Source organism: Tuber melanosporum (genome assembly GCF_000151645.1).
Source record: "Tuber melanosporum whole genome shotgun sequence assembly, scaffold_7, strain Mel28".
Classification (NCBI taxonomy): domain Eukaryota; kingdom Fungi; phylum Ascomycota; class Pezizomycetes; order Pezizales; family Tuberaceae; genus Tuber; species Tuber melanosporum.
The window spans coordinates 1,285,820-1,307,702 of record NW_003299117.1 but is presented as its reverse complement, the minus strand read 5'-3'; the positions used below and the strand labels follow the sequence as shown (position 1 = coordinate 1,307,702).

General features: G+C 44.5%; 3 protein-coding genes; 2 read left to right on the top strand and 1 right to left on the bottom strand.

The window, feature by feature from the left end:
• Positions 1 to 25: 25 nt before the first annotated feature.
• Positions 26 to 1,462, bottom strand: GSTUM_00010484001 (uncharacterized protein; the record flags this gene model as incomplete). XM_002841323.2 has 6 exons in its annotated part: positions 1,157 to 1,462; positions 990 to 1,094; positions 749 to 917; positions 563 to 692; positions 351 to 508; positions 26 to 281 (listed from the first exon to the last, which is right to left on the bottom strand). The coding sequence occupies exons 1-6, from the start codon at positions 1,326 to 1,328 to the stop codon at positions 26 to 28; spliced, it is 990 nt and encodes a 329-aa protein (XP_002841369.1). The 5' UTR covers positions 1,329 to 1,462.
• A 418-nt stretch (positions 1,463 to 1,880) lies between these two features.
• Positions 1,881 to 4,484, top strand: GSTUM_00010483001 (uncharacterized protein; the record flags this gene model as incomplete). XM_002841322.2 has 8 exons in its annotated part: positions 1,881 to 1,989; positions 2,049 to 2,200; positions 2,253 to 2,349; positions 2,410 to 2,733; positions 2,790 to 3,548; positions 3,603 to 4,073; positions 4,140 to 4,169; positions 4,257 to 4,484. 8 exons carry the CDS (start codon positions 1,881 to 1,883, stop codon positions 4,292 to 4,294), a joined length of 1,980 nt encoding a protein of 659 aa, XP_002841368.1. The 3' UTR covers positions 4,295 to 4,484.
• A 1,387-nt stretch (positions 4,485 to 5,871) lies between these two features.
• GSTUM_00010482001 (uncharacterized protein) lies at positions 5,872 to 9,831 on the top strand (the record flags this gene model as incomplete). XM_002841321.2 has 8 exons in its annotated part: positions 5,872 to 6,009; positions 6,077 to 6,242; positions 6,349 to 6,614; positions 6,854 to 7,085; positions 7,161 to 7,186; positions 7,259 to 7,510; positions 7,895 to 8,611; positions 8,660 to 9,831. The coding sequence occupies 8 exons, from the start codon at positions 5,872 to 5,874 to the stop codon at positions 9,512 to 9,514; spliced, it is 2,652 nt and encodes an 883-aa protein (XP_002841367.1). The 3' UTR covers positions 9,515 to 9,831.
• Positions 9,832 to 21,883: the final 12,052 nt, after the last annotated feature.

Sequence of the window (21,883 nt, the reverse complement as noted above, 5' to 3'; positions counted from 1 at the left end):
ACGGGAGGTCTTGGCAAGACTGCACTCAGTCTATCGATATATTGGATGGTTCCAATGGCGCTTGCGAAGCCTTTAGGCCAGTAACTAGAGTCCCATTGGGGTCAGAAGACTTTTCACTGACGGTCTTGCCATCCGCCGAGAGCGGCTTTTGGGTGAAATAAACGTCGAAGGCTATATTGGAAATTTGCCACATGGCCCCAATGAGAAATGAGAGCCAGAGAGATCTAATAAACATCCCAGCGCCGACAGGGAATGAAGGAAGGGTACTAGATCGATTAAGCCTGGAGGACAACCACAAATTAATACGCAAAACTCCCTTACTCCCTTACTCCCGCTAGCGGTGATGTTACCAGTAAAAAGTTTTGGCGGTGACCAGTGTATAATGCCATATAACTGGGCGAAAAGGCATGTAGGCGAATGGAGCTGTAGAAGCAGATATGAGTGCCATGTGGAAGGCGCCAGAGGGGACTTCAATAAATTTCTTCTTGAAGGCCGCCTTGGGAGATAACTGCGATAATTTAGCATTCAAGATGGAGGCAGGTTCAACCTCATTAGGCCATACATAGAGATGTGGGAGTTGAAGCCTCCCACGATCTTCGTAAAGATGGAGCACTGCTTGAACTAACCCGGTATAGCAGGCAAAAAAGGTCAGGTATAAGAATCGCTCATTTAACCGCGGACGCTCATAACTCCTGAGAGGGGGGTTTAGTAGGTGACAACTATAATAGGGTATTTTTCTGGTACATACTTTCCCTCGATGATGAAGCCAAGGCGATCTTCTTTCGAACTAGACCACAGATAGAGAAAAGCAAACACCAGGGAAGCAAACGAGTGTGTAAGGAAGGTCGAATAGGTCGAGAAAGATCCAATATATGTCTTCATTGCGTGAAACACAGTTGTATGAGATCTTGCGCCCACTATTTCTAGAGGTTAGTGCGTCTATGTTCAAGAAACCATCGAACCGGCCAGGAGATGGCTGGGAGTCGTACCATGGAGCTGCGAGATACGGAGGATGAGTATGGGAAATACGGATAGAAAGAAAAGTATGACCGCCTTGAATCCAGTCCATCCCAATGGGAAAATCGCCCAGAAAACTAACAAACACTATAGTCAGCCTCTAGCCAGAATAACGCGATAATGACGGGGGGAGACCAACAGCTCGACTTGTTGCTTATCACAAAAGATTCAACATAACAGGCGGCAAAACCAACTAGGCATGCTCTAGCAAATCGTCGGTGGAGAATCGGGGTCAAGAATGTCTGATAGTGAGGTGGTGGGGGCCTCGGGGGCGCGGACGAGGGAATTGATCTAGAGATTGAGGACACCATAATGGTGTTTGATGGAGAGGAAATATTCCCTCAATCTTGCTGTGGCTGGGAGAGTGTATATATTACCGATGGCCGGGGGAGGAATGTTTAGGAAGAGGTAACGAGGTGTTGAGCCAACATTAGACTGAGATGATGGTGAGGTTCAACATGGCAATGGAAGAAAAATCATCGCGCGCGGACTCCTGCCCTAGCGCGTTGCGAAGGATGTGAAAAGTATTTCTTGGCGCGCAATTTTGAGCCGCATCACGTGACCCCACATGGGAACAAGGGGATTTGCTGATGCCTTGAATTTAGAGGTTCAAAGATAGACAAACCCATGAACAATTGAGTTGGGAGCGCGTTTATTCCAACGAAACAACACTCGCCATGGACTCTTCCCCCTTCAATCAAAATCCGCATGGTAGGAACTCCAATATTCCAGGAAATCCTCTTTACGGCTCTCCTCAACCTCGAGCTTCTGCCCCTACCCGGACCCTGTTTGCGAACCAGCGTGTTATAGTATATCCTTCCTTCGGCGCCGAAGCATCTGTTATATCATAGCTAAACTGATCCATGTCCCAGTCTACTTCTTCGGTCCAACCTAGTTACGATTTTCTTGCGCAAGCGCCATCCCCAGCCGCCCCGCCACAGCAACGATTGTTGCCGGTGGGGATGAAAGCCAGTAATTCCTCACGATCACACATGCCCCTAATCTAGGCATTTACTTATCCTGACGTCTAGGTCATTCAACTGAGGGCCTAAGATCGGAACTGAACACGGTGCGATACGAATTGTCAACGTTGCAAGATGAGCGGGAGCTCGAGAGAATCCGACATGAGAAGGAACTTAGAGTTCTAGAAGCTAAGTGCGAAGAGCAGGCGAAACGGGCAGATGTGAACCTCCCAAGCTTGTCTATCTCTGTTTAATGCTGACTCGGGGTCTTAGTCCGTAGAGAGCGACAAAACCTACCTATTCAACAGACAAAAAGAGCTATCGGAGAAATTAGAGAAGGTGAAGGATCAAGCAACCAACCAGAAGGTTGGTGGCGTTGGCGACTCTAGTGATATATGGCACGCGTGTACTAAGTTTATCTCGCAGCAAGACCTCGAGCGCCAAGTCCGATGGTTAAAATCAGAGAACACCGATTTGAAGGAACAGGTTTGCGACAAACAAGGTGACATACAATCCCAGGACCGACAGTACCGGCGCTATGTAGAGGAGCTTAAGACTAGGAACGAGTCCCTCGAGAAAATGAATAGCGAACTCAAAGGAGACCTCGAGACCAAGAGCCACAGTTTACAGGAAACAGAAACAAAGCTTGCTTCAAAAGAGACTAAAATAAGTAATCTGGAGACAGAGCTCCTAAGAGTGAAGGCACAAACAGGGGACCTAGAAACATTAAAGATTCTTAAAAAGGAGCTTTCTGGTATGTGCTACCTATTCGTTCTACTGGCATACACATCGAGGCTAACTGTTTAGCAGAGCAAGTCACACATATCAGAACATTAGAAAGTACCAATAGAAAACTTTCATCGGAAGTTAAGCAACTGCGAGATTATAACAAGTCAATCGAGATATTAGAGGAGGAAAAACAGTCTTTGGAAGTTAAAGTCAGACTGTTGGGTGAAGTTAGACAAGAGCTTGCGGAAACTCAGCTTCGTGTCTCAATTCTCCAAGATGAGAAGAACTCGTGGGGCAGCTTCTTTGAGAGTGAGGGGCTTGAGTTTGACTCCCCAGAGAGCCTTGCTCGGGCTCTCATACAAGAGCGCTTAGAGAAAGCTAGCCTGCTGGAGCAGGCTGGACGTATTAATCCTGAGCTAGTACAAAAGGAAACTCTAATCGAAGAGCTTGAGGGAAATATTCGTAGCTTGAGAGAGGAGCTAGAAAAGATGGGCGAGACTGCCTCCAGAGATACTAAAGCAAGAACCCGTTTGGAAAGACAACGCGCCCTAGCATTGAAAGAAGCACAATTCCTACGAGAACAACTACAGTCTTTCTCAACCGAAGAAACCACATATATGCAAGGAAACTACGACGAGCAGAAGGCCAAGCGAATAGAGGAGCTTGAGAAGATGTTGGAGAAGTATAAGAAGGAGAATGATGTATTAGTAGCAGAGTTAACTAAACGGGAAGGGACAGATATAGGGGAGATCATGGGCAGGAAACGACATAGAGAGGAAGACGGAGCGGAGAACGAAAGAAACGGGGAATTGGTTCGAAAGAACCGACATCTGCAAGATGGTAAGCATCTTTGACATCACGTGTTGATATTATGCTCAAAAGCCCCGCCTTTAGAAATAATTCAACTCCGCAACACTATCCTTCTATCAAAGAAGGAAATAGATTCACTTCATATTCGACTCGAGTCACTCGAAAAAACCTCTACACGGATTTTACAACTGAAGGACAATCCCACTAGCCGAGAAGAGGCGATCAAAGTTGCTACTCTCGACTCTCTTAGAAAAGAGAATGCCTCTCTCCTCGCACAAGTAGAGGAGCGGACAGATCAGATTGGCAAGGTTATCCCAATTCACACTCTCAACAATCTCCGGGGCGAGATGGAGGCCATGGAAAAGGTTATTGGCGAGAAGGAAAAACGGATGACCCGTCTGAAGGAGATCTGGACGGCTAAGTCTTTGGAGTTCCGTGAGGCAGTCTATTCGCTTCTCGGGTATAAGCTGGACTTTCTACCGAATGGAAGGGTTCGGGTGACCCACATGTTTGCGGGCAATGAAGATCAGAGCATTGAATTTGATGGGGAGAAGGGTGAGTTGTTGCATTGTTGCATTGCATAGTTTTTAAGTTTGCGTACTAATTAGCACCTGTTAATAGGGACTATGAAGGTTGCTGGTGGACCAGATAGTATGTTTCACCGAGAGATCAAGAATCAGTGTAGCTTCTGGATGGCCAGGCAGAGCATACCCTGTTTACTAGCGAGTATTCTTATAGAACAGTATGAGAAAACAACAAGAGCTCAGAGGATGTAGGAGAAGGGTGGAAACATGTATCTATTGAGGCGTTTTTTTTCTTTTTTCCTTTTGTATTTCTACGATGGGCTGTGGGCCCTTGAAGCCTTGGTGGCTTCCCTTGGGAAAGCCTGGATGGGCCCCATGGTTTTAGCATCACATTGATATGATTAATCTAGAGCTACAATCGAAGTAGCTGTCATCTAGGCCACTCCTTAGAAATGCCACAAGATTTTACAGTGATTTTGGACTAGAAATAATTGATCATGACGCTTTTTTCAAGCCTCATATTCGTGTAATATCGTAGTGAACGTTTCGAACCGTCAGCCTTGGGAATAGCTACAGTGCCATCCACAGGCTTTTAGGAAAAAGAAACCATACAAACGAAAAAGCAAGCAAGCCTTGGAGGGATGCATGTGAATTGCTACGTAAATTATCGCAATCTACTCCGCAGTACTGTACTAGCACTCGTACGGGCCAGCGCCTTGTCACCTCCTCTTACTGTCCTCGAGCGGTTAGTCAGCTAAGGCAGATTCCAACCCTGCATACTCGAGTATGATATACAGTATGGCATCATATCATAACTTATCTGACAGTTGTGAGGGGCTGAGACATATGCCATACAAAACCCGGACAGTAGGATGTTCAGGGCGGACGATCGGAATTTTGGACTGTTACTTCTCGAGTAGGCGGAGGACAAAGTGACACCCACCAAGAAGGCTGCCAAAAGTGCATGGCGATAAATAGGGATGTTGAATAATTCTTTCCCAGAGAATTGCTCAATAGATTCCCTCTCTATTTCTATCCCCTCCGGTCCCCCGGGGGACCAGTTGTTTCTCGAATAGGAAGCTTTGATAGCAAATCCTCATGATAACCCTTCGTTTGATCCCGAATTTCACAGCTTTTGAGAAGGATCGCTGGCGGCTGTGGGAGAAAAGTGCACCGTACTCTACAAGTACGATATAAGTCACGGGCTACAGAAGGAGATTGGATTTTTGCGACCTCCGAGTGGTCCGCTGAATAACTTGAAGACATTTCCTTCTCCAGTATAACGCCCCAAATCGCACAAGACGGCGAAATCAAAGGAGTGGATCGCCTGGTAATGAATGACATTTGCCCAGCTTACTAAGCAGATTAACACTCTTTTTGGAGTCTGCACTCACACACGCCAAGACCGCCAACCAAATTGCTTTTCAGTTTTGCTTACAGCGGTTGCCTCTTTCGCCCCAAATTTTTATTTCCCCAATTCTTCTATCATATCCACACCACTTTTTTCAGTTCCTTTCTTCTTTGTCGTGTTTTTCTGGAGCAGACTTCCAACCGTAATTCTTGCTACAAGGGCGACTAGCCCTACACCGCGTCTCTACCCTCGGTCGCTTGCAAAAGTTGCAATAGGGACTTCGCCATTTTGTGTCCAGAGCCAAATCCTAGCGGTCCGCTTGGTCTAGAACCGCATTGGCCTCACATCCGGGCTCTTTTCGCTAGTCTCCGCCTTTAACTAGGAGAGCCACCTCTCGCATAGCATCACCTCGGTCATCATCGCCCCCCCCATTTTTTTTGTTCTCGATACTTTTGCATCGGATAGCGCATCAATAATCATGGGTGTTCCGGCCCTGTTCAGGTGGCTTACAAACAAGTATCCTAAAATTGTTAGCCCTGTGATCGAGGAGCAACCTCAAGAGATCGACGGAGTTGTTAGAGCAGTAGACACAACCCAGCCGAATCCGAATGGCGAGGTAAGGACGTAATTACCGGTCAGTTTATTAAACAACATGCTAACTTGCTCGTTCTCACACGCTGAAGTCGGACAATCTTTACCTTGACATGAATGGTATTGTTCATCCATGTTCTCATCCCGAGGAGGGTGAGCCACCAGCAACGGAAGAGGCGATGATGCTAGCTGTATTCGCCTACACTGAGCGTGTCGTAAACATGGTGAGGCCTAACAAGCTTCTCATGATTGCTGTTGGTATGTTTTCGCTGATCGCTTACCTGGAAGCAGTGAGCTTTGCAACCTTGCTTCTACTTGCCGCCCCACTCAAGCCATTTCTATCGCGAATACTGATATTCTATAGATGGTGTTGCGCCTCGTGCGAAAATGAATCAGCAACGCTCTCGTCGCTTCAGATCGGCACAGGAAGCTAAGGAAAAAGAGGATGAGACCGCCCAATTAATTGAGCAGATGGAGAAGCACGGGAGCAAATTTGACGATGTTATCAAGAACAAAAAGATTTGGGACAGTAATGCCATTACCCCTGGTACTCCTTTTATGGATATTCTTGCAGCATCGCTCAAGTACTGGATCGCAAAAAAACTCAACGATGACCCTGCTTGGGCTAAAGTAAGTTATCTAGACTACCGTAGAATCTCGCACATATCAAACACAATCAGACCTAGCAGCGGCCAGATCCTGCTCCTGTGAGTGGTCGACTTCACATCGCTGCAACGACTGTCACAAAAGATGGTCTCAGGGAGTCCTCGCTAGCCAATAAAGGGCCATATTAATCAGCCTGGTCGTGTTCGTTATGTGCGAGATTTTGCGGTATTGTGGGAATCGATTATGTGCTAACACCTTCCTAGTTAAAAATCATCATCTCTGATTCCACCGTTCCCGGAGAGGGGGAACACAAGATCATGGAATTCATCAGATCTCAGCGCCTCTCCCCGGAATATGACCCAAATACTCGTCACGTCATATATGGCCTTGACGCCGATTTGATCATGTTGGGGCTTGGGACTCATGAACCCCATTTTAAAGTCCTCCGTGAGGACGTCTTTGCAAAGGAAGCTAGGGCAAAGACATGCAGGATATGTGGACAGAAAGGCCATCGCGCCGAGGAATGTACAGGAAAGGCCAAGGAGAAACAGGGCGAGTTTGATGAAAAAGACAATGCTTCCCCGCTGAAGCCTTTTGTCTGGCTACATGTCTCAATACTTCGTGAATACTTGCAGGTAGAACTTCAGGTTTCTGGTCAACCATTCAAGTTCGAGTTGGAGAGAGCTCTTGACGATTGGATTTTTATGTGCTTTTTCGTCGGAAACGACTTTTTACCCCATTTGCCAAGTTTGGAAATCAGAGAGAACGGAATCGACACTTTGATTGCCGTTTGGAAAGACAATATCCCTCTTATGGGAGGTTACGTTACCAAAGATGGAACTGTAGATCTAAAAAGGGTTCAGTACATCCTTGATGGGTTGGCAAAGCAGGAAGATCAAATCTTCAGGAATCGGAAGAGAGTCGATGACAGAAGGGAACAAAACAACAAGAGAAGGAAATTGGAGGAGGACGCTAGAGCCGCTAGCGGACGCTGCGGCGGCAATTTCGCTACCGGAGGGTTTGATTCGCCTTCTACTACCCCTACAGGGAGAGGAAGGGGGCGGGGCGTTCCAAATTCTGCCCCTCCTCCTATGATCCCATTATTCAAGCCTGGCGATGTTTCAAAGGATACGAAGAAAATGAATTACGACATGGTAATCAATAGAGAAGGCATTCGAAAGGCTAATCTTCAGAACAAGAGCGCAGCTCAGGCCTTGAAAGCTCAATTATTGACTGGCTCTCCGAATGCCACTGCGGAATCTTCGCGTGACGGCTCTGAAATGGACATAACTCCTACCCCGGAGACAATTTCCACGACCGCCCCTGCCATATCCCACAAGAGAAAGGCTGATATGGTTTGGGGAGACGAAACTCCCAAGACCCCCGGTTCCGAGTCTGAGGCCGATGACCCTGATCGCGATCCTGTTCGTCTCTGGGAGCCCGGATACCGTGAGCGATATTATGAGCAAAAGTTTCATGTCTCCCCGGACAATGTTGAGTTCAGAAATAAAGTCGCTGCTAGCTATGTTGAAGGGCTTTGTTGGGTGCTGCTCTATTACTTCCAAGGATGCCCTAGTTGGACTTGGTATTACCCATACCACTATGCACCGTTTGCCCAAGATTTCAATGACGTAGGCAAGCTTGATATCCAATTTAAGAAAGGGAAGCCTTTCAAACCGTTTGAACAACTGATGGGTGTGCTGCCTGCCGCGAGTAAACACGCTCTTCCCGAGCCGTTTCAGAAACTTATGACAGAGGAAGACTCTGAGATCATTGACTTTTACCCCGAATCGTTCCCCATTGACTTGAATGGAAAGAAGTTCGCCTGGCAGGGTGTAGCACTGTTGCCATTCATCGATGAAAAGCGTTTGTTAGATGCTGTGTCAAAGGTCTATCCCACGCTAACTCCTGAGGACGATGCGAGGAATGCAATGGGACATGATCTTCTATTCTGTTCAGTAGAAAACGACATGTACGACGATGTTGCCATACGATTCTACTATAAGGGCCGGAGTGACGACGTACGTTTTTTCTACTCAATACCTCGAAGCAATCACTGACTTGGATAGGAATACGACCTTGACCCTACGAAGAGCCAAGGACTGTCTGGAAAGGTTATCAAAGATCCTGCTTTCATCCCTCAGGGCACGATACCTTTTCCACTATCCTTAGAAGATATGCCTAAAATCGAGGGCGACAAATCACTTTGCGTCTTTTACGAATTTCCCAAAACCAAGAATGCGCACAAATCGATGTTACTTCGTGGGGTCAAGCTCAGTCCTCCCGTCCTCTCTCATACAGACCTAGAAATGATCAAAAACAATGCTCAGAACTCAGGCCGCTCGTACGGTGGCGCTCCGCTTTATCGTAGCAACAGCGGGAGAGGCCGTGGCCGCGGTAGTGGGGGAGAGTTCCAAGGCTCCTATCAATCCAATCGAGGTCCTACTCAAAGTTACCAGGGACAAAACCACACACCTTCTTATGGAAATGGGACTTGGCAACCTCCTCCACCTCCGCCAGCTCTCGCAGGTTGGGGCGGATGGGGCGGGCAGCACAACCAGGTTCGGGGAAATTACACAAATCTGCAACCACCATATATAGCACCAGGACAATACCACCAGGGCGGTCGATACCCCCCTCCACCCGCTCCTCCTAGATTCTCTCATGCTTCTAACTTTGGACGCGGGCAGCCTCAAGGCTCATACAATGGAGGCGGTTACAACTACAATCAGCCATCTAGGGATGATAGATACCGTCCTGGTGGTGGTGGCGGTGGCGGTGGTGAGAATAGGTACAATGACCATTACAACGATCGTCGCGATGACCGCGGTAGAGGTGGTGGTGGAGGAGGTTACCGAGGCGGTCGTGGGGGTGGAGGTACCAATAGGGCCAGAAGTGACAATACTGAACTCTGGAGAAGATGATTTCCTTTCGTTAAACCATATGCTTTACGATGTACATCTTTGTTATCATTGCAGGCCGGGCTTCTATTATCTTGTCTATATTCGGCTATTTCTGTTTCCTTCAATTCCGTCTGTCTTTCTTACTTTTTGTGTAATGACCTCCCCGTGCATGTAAATTGCGTTTCGGTGTTGATCAATGAGAAAACACCGAAATGCAAAGCCTATGATCACGCCGCGGTTGTCGCTTAGGGGCGCGGTTCTATCACGTTTTCAAACCAGAAGCGTGCAGCGCGTAGGCTTCAAACTATGATTCGAATTTGGTGTTGTTTGGAGGAAAATTTGTTTTGGGCCTTCGAGATCTCAGTGAATAGATATGTGGGTTGCACAGTATCGAAAACTACCCTCGTGGAACACCCTAGCGCAACCCTCCTATCTTCCTTTAGCTTAAGGGCCAGGATCATCAAAGTTCGACCAATAAGTAAGGACTATGTACCTAGATGGTGCATGCGTTTAGGTGTTCCGTAATTGTATGGGGCGGAATGACTTTTTCCGGTTTTGTTGACGGATTTCCAGCAGTGAAATATGATACTGCAGGGTATACCAGTTTTTTTATAACATGATAATGCCCCGTATTATTGGAAAGCTACTCCGCCAAATTTGTATACGTAGCAATATATGGTAGCTCGTAGCTGATGAGGTGGTAATAGTGATTGGGGGAACAGATCTTCGTAGATATCTGTTCAGCAATAACCATTCGGACAGAGCAAAAATACCTACCGTAAAAATTGGAATAATTAGACCTCTCGCTAGTATGTTGACTTAAGGTATGTCTCGCCAAGGTTCCACAAAGCAAATTACGCAATATCAGTTTTAAAGTTGACTAAAAATTTTCTTCATAAAGTACCAGGTCAAATCGTTTTGTCCAGCGATGCAACCACAACTCTACTACCACTATAAATGTACTACGTAGGCAACCACAACTACCCAGAATGAAGTGAAAATTTAGTTAGAGATTCAATAGATATAAGAAAATTCTCATGTGAAATTATAGAATAAAAAAATCAATACTTTGTGTACCATCCCTTTGCATCTAAAATAGCAGTCACTCTCCTAGGCATAGACTCCCACAGCCTTTCCAAAAAATCCCCCACTATATCATGAGTCCAAACCTTATTAAGAGCTTCTGCTAAATGTCTTCTAACAGTTTCTGGACCACCCTTAGTCTTATGAATGTCAGGAAAGTGCTGGTGTAGCTTTTCCTTTACCCTCTTTCAATAGTGCTCAATAGGATTAATATCAGGAGAATTGGGTAACCATTCCATAACCTGAATGTTGTTTTCCTCAAACCAAGTAAAAGTATCATTTGCAGTATGTATATTTGCACCATTCTGCTGAAATATAGGAACTCCAACTGTGTCCTCCACCTCCTACCAGGTATTAAGTAAACCAACTTCCAAAACTCTAATATATACAAATCTGTTCACACTCTTCTCAAAAATGGAAATCAGAGGATCTTTATTTTTAGTCCAAATACAAGACCATACTATCAGCTATATCTCAGGACCTTTTGTAACCCCATAAATGTAGTCTTTGTACCACTATTGCTCAAGTGTTGAGAATACCCAAATATCCTTAGGATTTTTGGACTTTGCAACCATGTATTTATCATTAGAGATGATACCCTCAAAGTTTTCCTTTACCCAATCCTTATACCTCATACTCTAAGCTAATCTCTAAACATCATACTTGTAATAATCCCTCCTTGGATAGTTAGTTCTTGGCGATGGGGAACGATACTTCTCTTCTTCTGTTTCTTTCCTTAGTCTTCTGATAGCACTAGGCCTCTGCATACGTTACCGATAGTACAAGACCTTTGTCTTCTATTGGGAATGCCTATCGTAAGCTTTCTCTAACTCTTCTTTGTGAAGAGCTCTTCTTTGTGTAATGATAACATTGCAATAAAGATAAAGATTGTACAGATGTTTTATATTTGTTAAAGTAATAAGTAGGAAAAGTACTTAGAACAAAGTGTGAAGAACCTATCCTCCTCGGCTGCATCGGCCTCCTTATATAGTATTCTTCCTGTCTATAGTCATGTGACCCAAAATGGTCACATGTGCGAAACCAAATCATAACAAACTAGTCATGTGACTGAAGTAGTCATATGCTTAAAACCTATGACCTTATAGCGAGGTCATGTGCAAAACTGATAAACCAATCATAACATAATAAACAAGTCATATGACTCGACTGAGTCATATGTGTGAAACCCATGACCTCATAATGAGGTCATGTGTGAAACATAAATCATATGCACAAGGCATACCTACAAGGCACACTCGTAAGGTATATTCGTCAGGCGTAAGTCCCATGACTCATATTTGAGCGACATGTGAAAGCATCACAATTACCCACACATAACAAATCATATGACTCGAATGAGTCATATGTGTAAAACAATAACATACCTGTAACTCATAACCATGTGTCACATGAAAACCTTTTCCTCACCAAGCCATATTTGTAATAATGCTCATCTTACAGAAGGCTCTTTTCCTTGCTCTCTATTAGAGGGAGACAACTTGTAAAAACGCAGAGTGGTCTAAGCCAACCAAGATTGGTTTCTGTAGATGGAGATTGTCTAGGAAGCCTTGAAATATATAAATACCCATTTCATTTATAACTACTAAGAGCAAGGTGAAGTAGATAAAGTAGAATAAAATTGTTAAAACAATATGATATTGTTAAGGTCTATTCTCCATTGCTTGATGATGTCTAAAAGGTTGAAAGGTACTTGGATATTTATATTCTGTGGCTGACTATTCATGGACGACATCTATTGATTCTACAAACTATATACCTCTCTGGTTATAACTTGTAATGTCGGGTATTCTTCAAAGATGCAAACATCTTGAGTCCCTGAAACTCTTCCCAGCCTCTTCAGTAATTACAGTATTGCTAACTAGAAGCTATACTATTCCAAATAGTAATAATTTAATCTTCAAAATCACTCAACATATGGCCTAGTTTTCAAGTTGAACTGAGTTGGTTAGACAGAAACAACCTGATAGACTTCAGAGTTGTTGTAACAATCCGCTTTTAGATGGTTAGTTTTTGGCAATGGGGAACAATACTTCTCGTCTTCCTCTCTTCTTTTACCATACAATATATATTAGGCCTATGCCTACATTACAGATAGTACAAGACTTATGTCTTCTATCTGTAATGCCTATCATAAGATTTCTCTAACTCTACCTCATGTAGAGTATTCTTGTCATAATAGTAATAAAGGCCGTGATAAGGATATAGAGTATGGAGGTGTTGTATATTCATTAAAGTAATAAGTAGAAAAAGTACTTAGAAGTCAAGCTAATTGTATTTAAACTTGTACCGCCAAAACTGGTATATGACGAGTCCTCAGTAGTACAGGGATACTGCTAACCGGTATACCACTGATCCTAAGCTAACTAAGTCTACGGCCCCACAATTGCCATTCCTAACTCATGCCTGCACGAGAACTAATTATAAGCTCATCAAACTACCTAGCGCACTTCCTGGTTCAAGTCTGTAGCCCCTCTGGTATGAAGCCACCCAGTACTAAGTGTAGCCGATACCAAGCAAAAGACTAACCCAACCAGGTTTCTCATCCAACAAATATAAAGGCACTACCTCCCAATCTAAGTACTGACCTGTAGAACCTCTACCACAGTAGAAAGCCAATAAAACAAACAAAACTTACAGGTGACACAAGAGTAGGGATTGAGGCAACCAACATGTGCACCTCATGCACCCACATGCCAAGCTATTGACCCTACTAATCCACTTTGCTGGATGCCTCCGAAGTGTGTACCAGCAACGAGGACTTGTACCTGCTGGCTCTTCTTAAAACAAAACAATATAAATAAATAAATAAATGGAGGTAGTAATAGACTAAAATGATCAGTAGTTTCTATCTCCCACTCGTGGTGCCAAGCCTCCACCTACCATACCCGTAGCTAAATCAAAGAAACCAAACAAACCCCACAAAACTCTGCATGTAAGACCCAAACAAGTCCAACTAAGTGGTCACAGCCCACTATCTGCACAGGTGGCTGTCAACCTGCTGGTCCATCAGGGAGCTTTGCAGCACTCAACAGCTTCACCTTAATAGTCCCAGCAGGCTGGAAACATTTAATTAGACCTCGCCCGACCTGATGCAAGCCCGACCAGTACTCCCAAGTATCTCTTCTTACCAATCAGCCCCCTCTAAGCTCCACATACCAGATGTCACAAGACCCATCCAGCCCCTTCAGCACCTCAGATAGATCAACTATTGAACAGCCATATGACAGTTCATATCTGATCTAATATCACAAATGTGACTTAGTGAGGAAAAGGATTTCACATGGCTTATGATTATGAGTTATAAGTATGTTATTATTTCATGCATATGACTCATTTGAGTAATATGACTTGTTATGTTATGATTTATTATATTCCGCATATGACTCGATCATGAGTCATAGAACCTGAGCCTGGCATGTGTGTCTTGCAAGAATGCCTCGCAGATATGCATTGTACATAAGATTTATGTTTTGCATATAACCTCATTATGAGGCTATAGGTGTTAGGCATGTGATCACTTGGGATCATATGACTTGTTTATTAGATTGTGATTGGTTTATGAGTTTTCATACATGATCTTGGTACAAGGTCATGGGTTTTACGCATGTGACAACTTTGATCATATGACTAGTTAGTAATAATTTGGTTTTACACAAGTAACTTCTTGGGGTCACATGACTTGTGGCGGGAAGAGCACTATATAAGGAGGTTGGTAGGGCCAAGGAGGATAGGCTCTTCATGCTTTGTTCTAAGTACTTTTTCTTGTCCTTACAATTGCTTTGTCTCGGAGTATTTCTTTCCCACTATCACGAACGTGGCTTGGCATGAAAAAGGTTTTCATGTGACACATAGTTATGAGTCACAGGTATGTTATTGTTTCACACATATGACTCATTCGAGTCATATGATTTGTTATGTGTGGGATTTGTGATACTTTCGCACATGGCTCAAATATGAGTCATGGGACATACGCCTGCCGAGTATGTCTTGCGAGTGTGCCTTACGGGTAAGCCTTGTGCATATGATTTATGTTTCACACATGACCTCATTATGAGGTCATGGGTTTCACACATATGACTTAGTCGAGTCATATGACTTGTTTATTGCATTATGATTGGTTTATGAGTTTTTGCATATAACCTCACTATGAGGTCATGGGTTTTGAGCATATGACCACTTTGGTCACATGAGTAGTTTGTAATGATTTGGTTTCGCACATGCGACCACTTTGGGTCACACGACTCTGGGCGGGAAGAATACTATATAAGGAGGCCAATGCAGCCGAGGAGGATAGGTTCTTCACACTTTGTTCTAAGTACTTTTCCTACTTCTTGCACTCTGTGTCGGAAGTGAGCATAACCAATACTTTACCTTACTTCGCTCGCGATAAATACTTCATCTACGGTTACTTATTTGTGTTTTTCGTTTTGGGCTGTCGGTTAGAAGTAGTTGTTCTTGCTTAGAAGATACTTCAGTGTGAGATATCCGTGGCCTGGTCCCAGTAATCACTGAGTATAGTTTGGGCGAGGATGGCGTCTTCGATAGCCTCCTCTTCCATGGATTCTCCCCCCCCCTTCGAGGATGTCGTCCCCTGTTCAGTTCAGCTCCAACCCTTCCTCCTCGCTTGAGACAGCCCGTGCGGTCTTGTCTCTTATGCCTGCTACTGAGGCTGACCATGGCCTCATCCCCACAACTACACGGTCACATGTTGCACCTAAAGGGAACTTTGGTTTCCTACAGTTTCACCACTGCCACGGATGTCAGAACGTGGTAAACCCACAGTTTGATGATTTGGTTCCGCAAACGGTCACTGATGTGACCGTTGCCACCATGAAAGAAGTGGAGGTTTTGGTGAGAGGTTTCCTAATCAGGAGAGGCTGTTCAGTCATGTGTAGCTTGAACAAAGACACTACCACAGGACTCTTCGTTCAGTTCAACTCAGACCATGGCTCGGAATATTCTCCAGCCCCCATACCTTCCCCTCCTAAAGATTCCCAGGCGATAGTCTGTGAATCCTCCGTCCCCCCCGGCCAAGGACAACTCGACTGCCACCACGGTTGAGGCCAGCTCTTGGTACACTACTCCCCTCCTCGCTAGGGCTGTTCAAAGTGTAACGTATTCGCAGGATGCTAATCACATTATTGGTGATAGATACGATAGTTGGCAGGTAGCCTGCTCTTCCAGAGACGAGGCGAGAGCTGAGAACTAAAGGAGGCTTCGAGGGTGTACCAGGGAATAAAGAAGTAACTGTTCAACCAAGTATATTGAAATACTGTCTGTCGAAGTCTGCCTTTTCTATCGTAGAAACAGGCGGTCTTTAAATACACAAATCTGTTCATGTCTAGCATGAACGAAACTAATCAAAGGTATCAATTGATACACTTTGGTAAAAACTCCTTAAGTATCAAAGCGATACTTAAAACAAAACATAAAACAAAACCAAGTATCAAACGATACTTAAAACAAACCAAGTATCAAAGCGATACTTAAAACAAAACATAAAACAAAACCAAGTATCAAACGATAATTAAAACAAACCAAGTATCAAAGCGATACTTAAAACAAAATATAAAACAAAACCTAGTATGAAACGATACTTAAAACAAACCAAGTATCAAAGCGATACTTAAAACAAAACATAAAACAAAACCAAGTATCAAACGATACTTAAAACAAACCAAGTATCAAAGTGATACTTAAAACAAAACATAAAACAAAACCAATAACTGAGTACCCGTACCGGTTACATTCCCCAAAACAAAACAACTGTTTAAATAAATAAAACCTAATAATCATCAAAAGCGGAGTCTGAGAAACTAAAGGCTTCAGTTTCCGCTAAAAGCTCTTCATCATAGGTGTCGCACCAGGGGCAAGAAGAAATACTAAGAAAACATTTAGACTCAAAGAAAGATAAATCACAGTAGTCACGAATACCAAACTCGCGCTGTACATCAACCCAAGCGTGATCGCAATCAGGACAGTAGTCTATCCAGAGGATTTTGAAGTAGTCTTCAAGTTGGATAACATCGCGGTTCAACAACAGTCCAACAATCTGTTGTCACAGCCTCACATTGAGTTCCACATAGTTTGACATCGTTATGGTATTCGGATGGTGATTGGGCTCAGATAAGATTGTCGAGAACCTGTTCCATAACATGATTTTCATCATCGCTACTTTCGAATTCCGATTCAAAATATGGTGCCCAAAATCCATCTCTAGCTTTGAGTTCTGCATGTCATCACTCAGTTTCTAGCATCGTGGGTATCCAGCACATGGTGATGTAATTGATTGTCGGGGGGAGGGATTCGTTTTGCATGTTGTCTTTCCACCAATCATTTACCATATCCATAGCGTACTCTAGTCCTTCTAGCGGTTCCCAGCTGTTTTCACTCGTTGGATACCCTTTCCTTTTGACTAGGAACTAATCATTTCTGTGCCAAAGGCGGTGATCTCTTATTTCTTCAACTTCCCATTCATCTTTCTTGTCGATGATGATAGGTGCAGGTCGTGAGTGGGTTCTTCCAGGGAATTTGGCCTCGTCATTTGGGTAGAATTGCTGGACAGCAGAGGCGTGAAAGACCGCGGTATTGCGGCGGTACATGTGTCCATCCATCTGGACTGTGTAGTTATCTGTATGTTTATCAAAAGATAAGACTTTGAAGGGTCCTCGGTACCGGGGTTGCAATTTCTTGCTGCGTCCGACATTGGTAATGAACATGTTACCATATACCATGAGCCTATCACCTGGTGGGATGGGAACATGTTTACGTTGTCATTTCTGAGTAGTAGTGGTGCTTCAGAATTGGGCAGCTTTAACAGCTTGGAAGGCATCGTTCCGAATTGCTTGATGGCGGTTTAGATGGTCATCAGAGGCAGGGACTGAGGAGTCATTAAATAGTGTTATAGGTAGGAGGGGGTATTGACAGCCAAAGACTGCCTTTTATGGTGACATTCCCAAGGTATCTGAAAATCCGGCATTGATATATGCGGCCAGTTCAACAAGCGCTGGTTCCAAGTTGGTTTGTCGTTCATTGATCATGTTCCTAATTCCGGTCTTAACTTTGCAGATTTTTTATTCTACTTGGCCATTAGTCTCATGGTGTCCAGGGGCAGCCATAATGTGGTTTATTCCCAGGGAGGTCAAGGTTTGCTTCCAGAATCTGGTGGTAAAGCGGGGATCAGCATCAGTGACAATAGATAAGGGGTACCCATGGGAGGTAAACAGGTATCGTTGGAGGTTATTCCAGGTGTCTTTGGAGGAATTGGTAACCTTCATTGGTATGAGCCATGTGTATCCAGAGAATCGATCCACAGCTACCAAGATGGTATCATATCCTGCCTACTTGTTGAAAGGCCCTGCAAAATCGATGGTATAGGAATCGAATATTTCACATGGTAGTTGGAGGGTCTGCGCTTTCCCTTCAGGTAGTTGTGTTCGCTCCTTATTTGCCTGGCAGAGTTCACATTGCTTGACAAAATTGCGGAAGTCCTTTCGCATTTCAGGCCAGTAAACATATTCTGAGGCATATTGGAGGTTGCGGTCCGCACTATGGTGTCCTTTGTTGTGGACTTCGGTGATGACATATTCCCTAATAGTCATTCCATTGAACATATGGCCTTTCGGGATGTATAGGTAATATTCACCATAATGGGTGCTGGTATAGACCATTCTGTTAGATATGTTGTAGGGTGCAAGATCTCTATTCCTGGAGCTATCCATGGCTTTGAAGTAGATTGGGTCATAGCGATATCCTGCTATCATCTGGCTTCGAAAAGAGGAGGTTAATTCTTCTGTGGTTGATCTAACATCCCGTTCATCCTCAATCAGGGATCCTCTTGTTGGTTCGATAGGGGCATCCTCCTCCTCAAAGGTTTCATAGAGTTGCCGGCGATGCTCGGGAATAGTAGGGGGTATGACCGAGACAATGGTTTCATTGTTGTATACTCGTAAGGGTCCACCATATAGTGGTCTTGAATCGATTATGGGAGGAGAGGATGGCGGGGCTGACTGTGGGGGGTGTAAATAGGATATTGCATCCACGTAGGCTGCTGCTTGTTCGAGTTCTTCAAGACCTTGGTATCGTGTTGGAACAGGATTAAGGGTATGAGGAGGTTGGGTCGATTCATCTTCATCGATCATCTGTTCTGCCCCTTCTGCGGTGTCGAAGCTGGTTTTTTTTGGAATCATCAGCAGGCATATAGTACTGTCGCTAGTATCTGTTGCCGAGCTTAATCTCAGTCTGGTGAAAAGGGCAGGTGTCGTGATAACAGTGGGACCAGTAGAGTCTGCTTTGTTCAAGCCCATGAGGAGAGGTACTGCGGAGCGTGCAATTATCTTGCCATTCTTCATCAATGTGCTTTCCTTGTTCCGTTCCGGTAGTGCAGTACATGGTATAAGAGAAAGGATTGGAGGAAGTGGCAGAGCTGGTGGTAGCCATTGATGGTTCTTGTTCATAGGAGGTGTCATCAGGGCTGTCCTCACTTTGTCTTGTGTGGTCATGAACACGAGGAGGATCTGCGAGATCTTGATTCTCATATAGGCAGGAGAGAGCATCAGCTAAATAGTTCGTTCTTCCAGGGGTATAGATGATTTTTGCATCGTATTTGCTGATTTCACCTATCCATCTTGTTCTTCTCCTTCCCGGTATTCTTTCTGTTTTAAGATTAGTGAGGGGTTGGTAGTCGGTAACAATAGTGAAGGTATTGCCCATCAGGATGTGGTTGAAAGCGGCGAGAGCATCAATCACATCAAGGGCTTCCTTGTCTGTTGTTCCATAGTTCATCTGTGAGTTAGTGAACTTCCTACTGTGTAATGCTGCTGGTCTTGCTGTTTCATGGGAGGCCCTTGCCCAACCCTTGCTCCAACTCCAACATCCGATACATCAGTAACTAGCCATATCGGTTCTGGTTTACTATAGTCGATAGGTTGAATAACGTTGGTGTTTTTAATCAACTCCTTGATGTTGGTAAAGGCTTGGTCATGAGTGTGGGTTCAGACAAATTCTGCATTGCCAGTAAGGTCTGTGAGCAGTGCTGTCACAGTGGCATAGTGTTGTAGGAACTGGGAAATATAGTTTACTAGTCCTAGGAATCGCATGAGTTCCTTTTGATTCCGGGGTGTCAACCATTCCGTTAAACAGGCTATTTTTCCAGGGACTGCATGTATTCCTTCATCATCTATAACATGTCCTAGGATATTGAGTTTATCGGCAAACAGGATTGTTTTGTTTCTGCTAGCGTAGAATTTAGCTTCCCTAAGTTTGGTACAAACCAAACCTATATGGGAGGCGTGTTCTATTTTGGTGTTCGAGAAGATGAGAATATCATCAATGTAGACCCAAACAAAATGGTGGAGGTATTCGCTCAGGAGGTTTTCCATAATTTGCAAAAGGTGGCGGGCGCATTCATATCACCTTGTAACATAACTCGGCTAATGAAACTTCCGAAGGGTGTTTTGAAACTGTTATAGTGTTTGCTTTCTGGATCTAACCTTGTTTGGAAGTAGGCATCACTTAGGTCAATCTTACTTCAGAATCTAGCCCGTCCAACTGCATTTAGGATCTGGGTTTGGTTTGGGATAGCGGAGCTGTCCCTAACCGTGTTTTCGTTCCGTATCTTGAGGTCAACCAAGCGGCGGATTCTTTTGCCATCTGCTTTGGATTGAACGAACATAGCAGCGGCACCAGGGGCTTCTGCCCGGTAGATGACTCCTCTTCTTTGTTGTTGCTTGATCCAATTACAAAGTGGGCTTTTGTATGCATCAGGAATAGAGTAGGTGGGTTGGTTCTTGAGATTAGAGGGGTCTCGGAGGCGAATGAGGTGGTTCACCTCTCTCATAGGCGGTAGTTCTTCAGGTATTTGATCAGGGAAAACATCAGAGTATTCATCCAATAGCTGCTGGGCAGTTGCTTCACAGACTGTGGCTCGGTACTCTCCGCTTGTTGGCTTGCATGAGACTTTGACCTTCTGAACTGGAAAATCGATGGTTGATTCCCCACACCTGATTATAGCTTTGTGGCGGTTCAGGAATGGCATACCTATTAGGGTATCGTATTTGGCTAAATTTCCAACCAGCATTTCCTGGGGGGGTAGGACTGCAGAACCAAGTCAAATAGTCGCACTACAGGTTTTATGGCTTGGAGATCGTGATCCCTTTACTGCCATATTGACAGATATGGGTTGGTTAAGGTCTCGGGTTGGGAGTCCATGGACAGAGACAAAGGTATTACTGATCATATCTCTTCCGATTACGCCAGTGTCGAATAGGACTCGAGCCTTTTTGCCATTGATCAGGATAGTACCTTCCAGGGCAGTGTGTACTTTGAATGTAGCCAGAGGTCGAACACTGTTGGATTCCACATCAATATATCCGATATGGATCTCTTCATATTCGCTGGATTGGGTATTATCGCTTTCAACATTGTTGGCCGATGCCTCTTGCTTAATTGCCTTCCCTTTCCCTTTCTTCGTAGGACAGTTCTTTGCCATGTGTCCTGTTTTTCCACATTCAAAACATTCTCCTTTCTGCCGTCTTGATTCGTTGGAGTATTTTGTTTTCTTTTTGAAAACCCGTGGGGTATCGTCTTCAGAGTTGCTCGAGGCTTTATGCCGTGACTGGCTGTTCCTACTAGAGGATATCTGTGTTTTGTAGACCTTGGTCTCATGGAGAATGGCGTCCTTTCGTTCTGCTCTTGTAATTATTACCGCAATATCATCGCCATCTTCCTCGAGTGGTTCTACTTCTCGCTGGAGGGTAGGGTGCATAGTGTCGTAGAATCGTCGCTTCAGGATGTATTTGGAGATACTTCCTCTCTCCATTCGGTCCTTATACATCATCAGGTCCGTAGCCACATCGGTGATTCGCTTGACATGCATTCTGTTAACTTGCTGGAGCTGGTTGAATTTATTGTATAGGAGGTCGTTGGTTATAGAGGATTGGAATCGTCCTTTCAGGTAATCGAGAACTGTAGTTCCTCTTAATCTTACATTCCCGCCCAAATCCTTATAGCATTGGTGGTATGCGTCGGTTGCCTTTCCTTCGCAAAATGATCCAATGATAAGTCCTGTTGTAGGGTCTTCCACATCTTTTCCTTGTAAGAGTAGGAAGTGTGAGAGTTCCGTCACCCATCGGTCAAAAGCTTCAGGTTTGAGGTCTTTTCCTTCTCCTGTGAACTTTGCTGGGAGGTGGAGTTTAAACTTAGAGGGTTCAAATGCTGCGGGTACCTCCTCTTCTTCAGGCCTAGCCTGAGATTTTCCTCCTGCAGAAGGCCCTCCTCGTGTGCTAG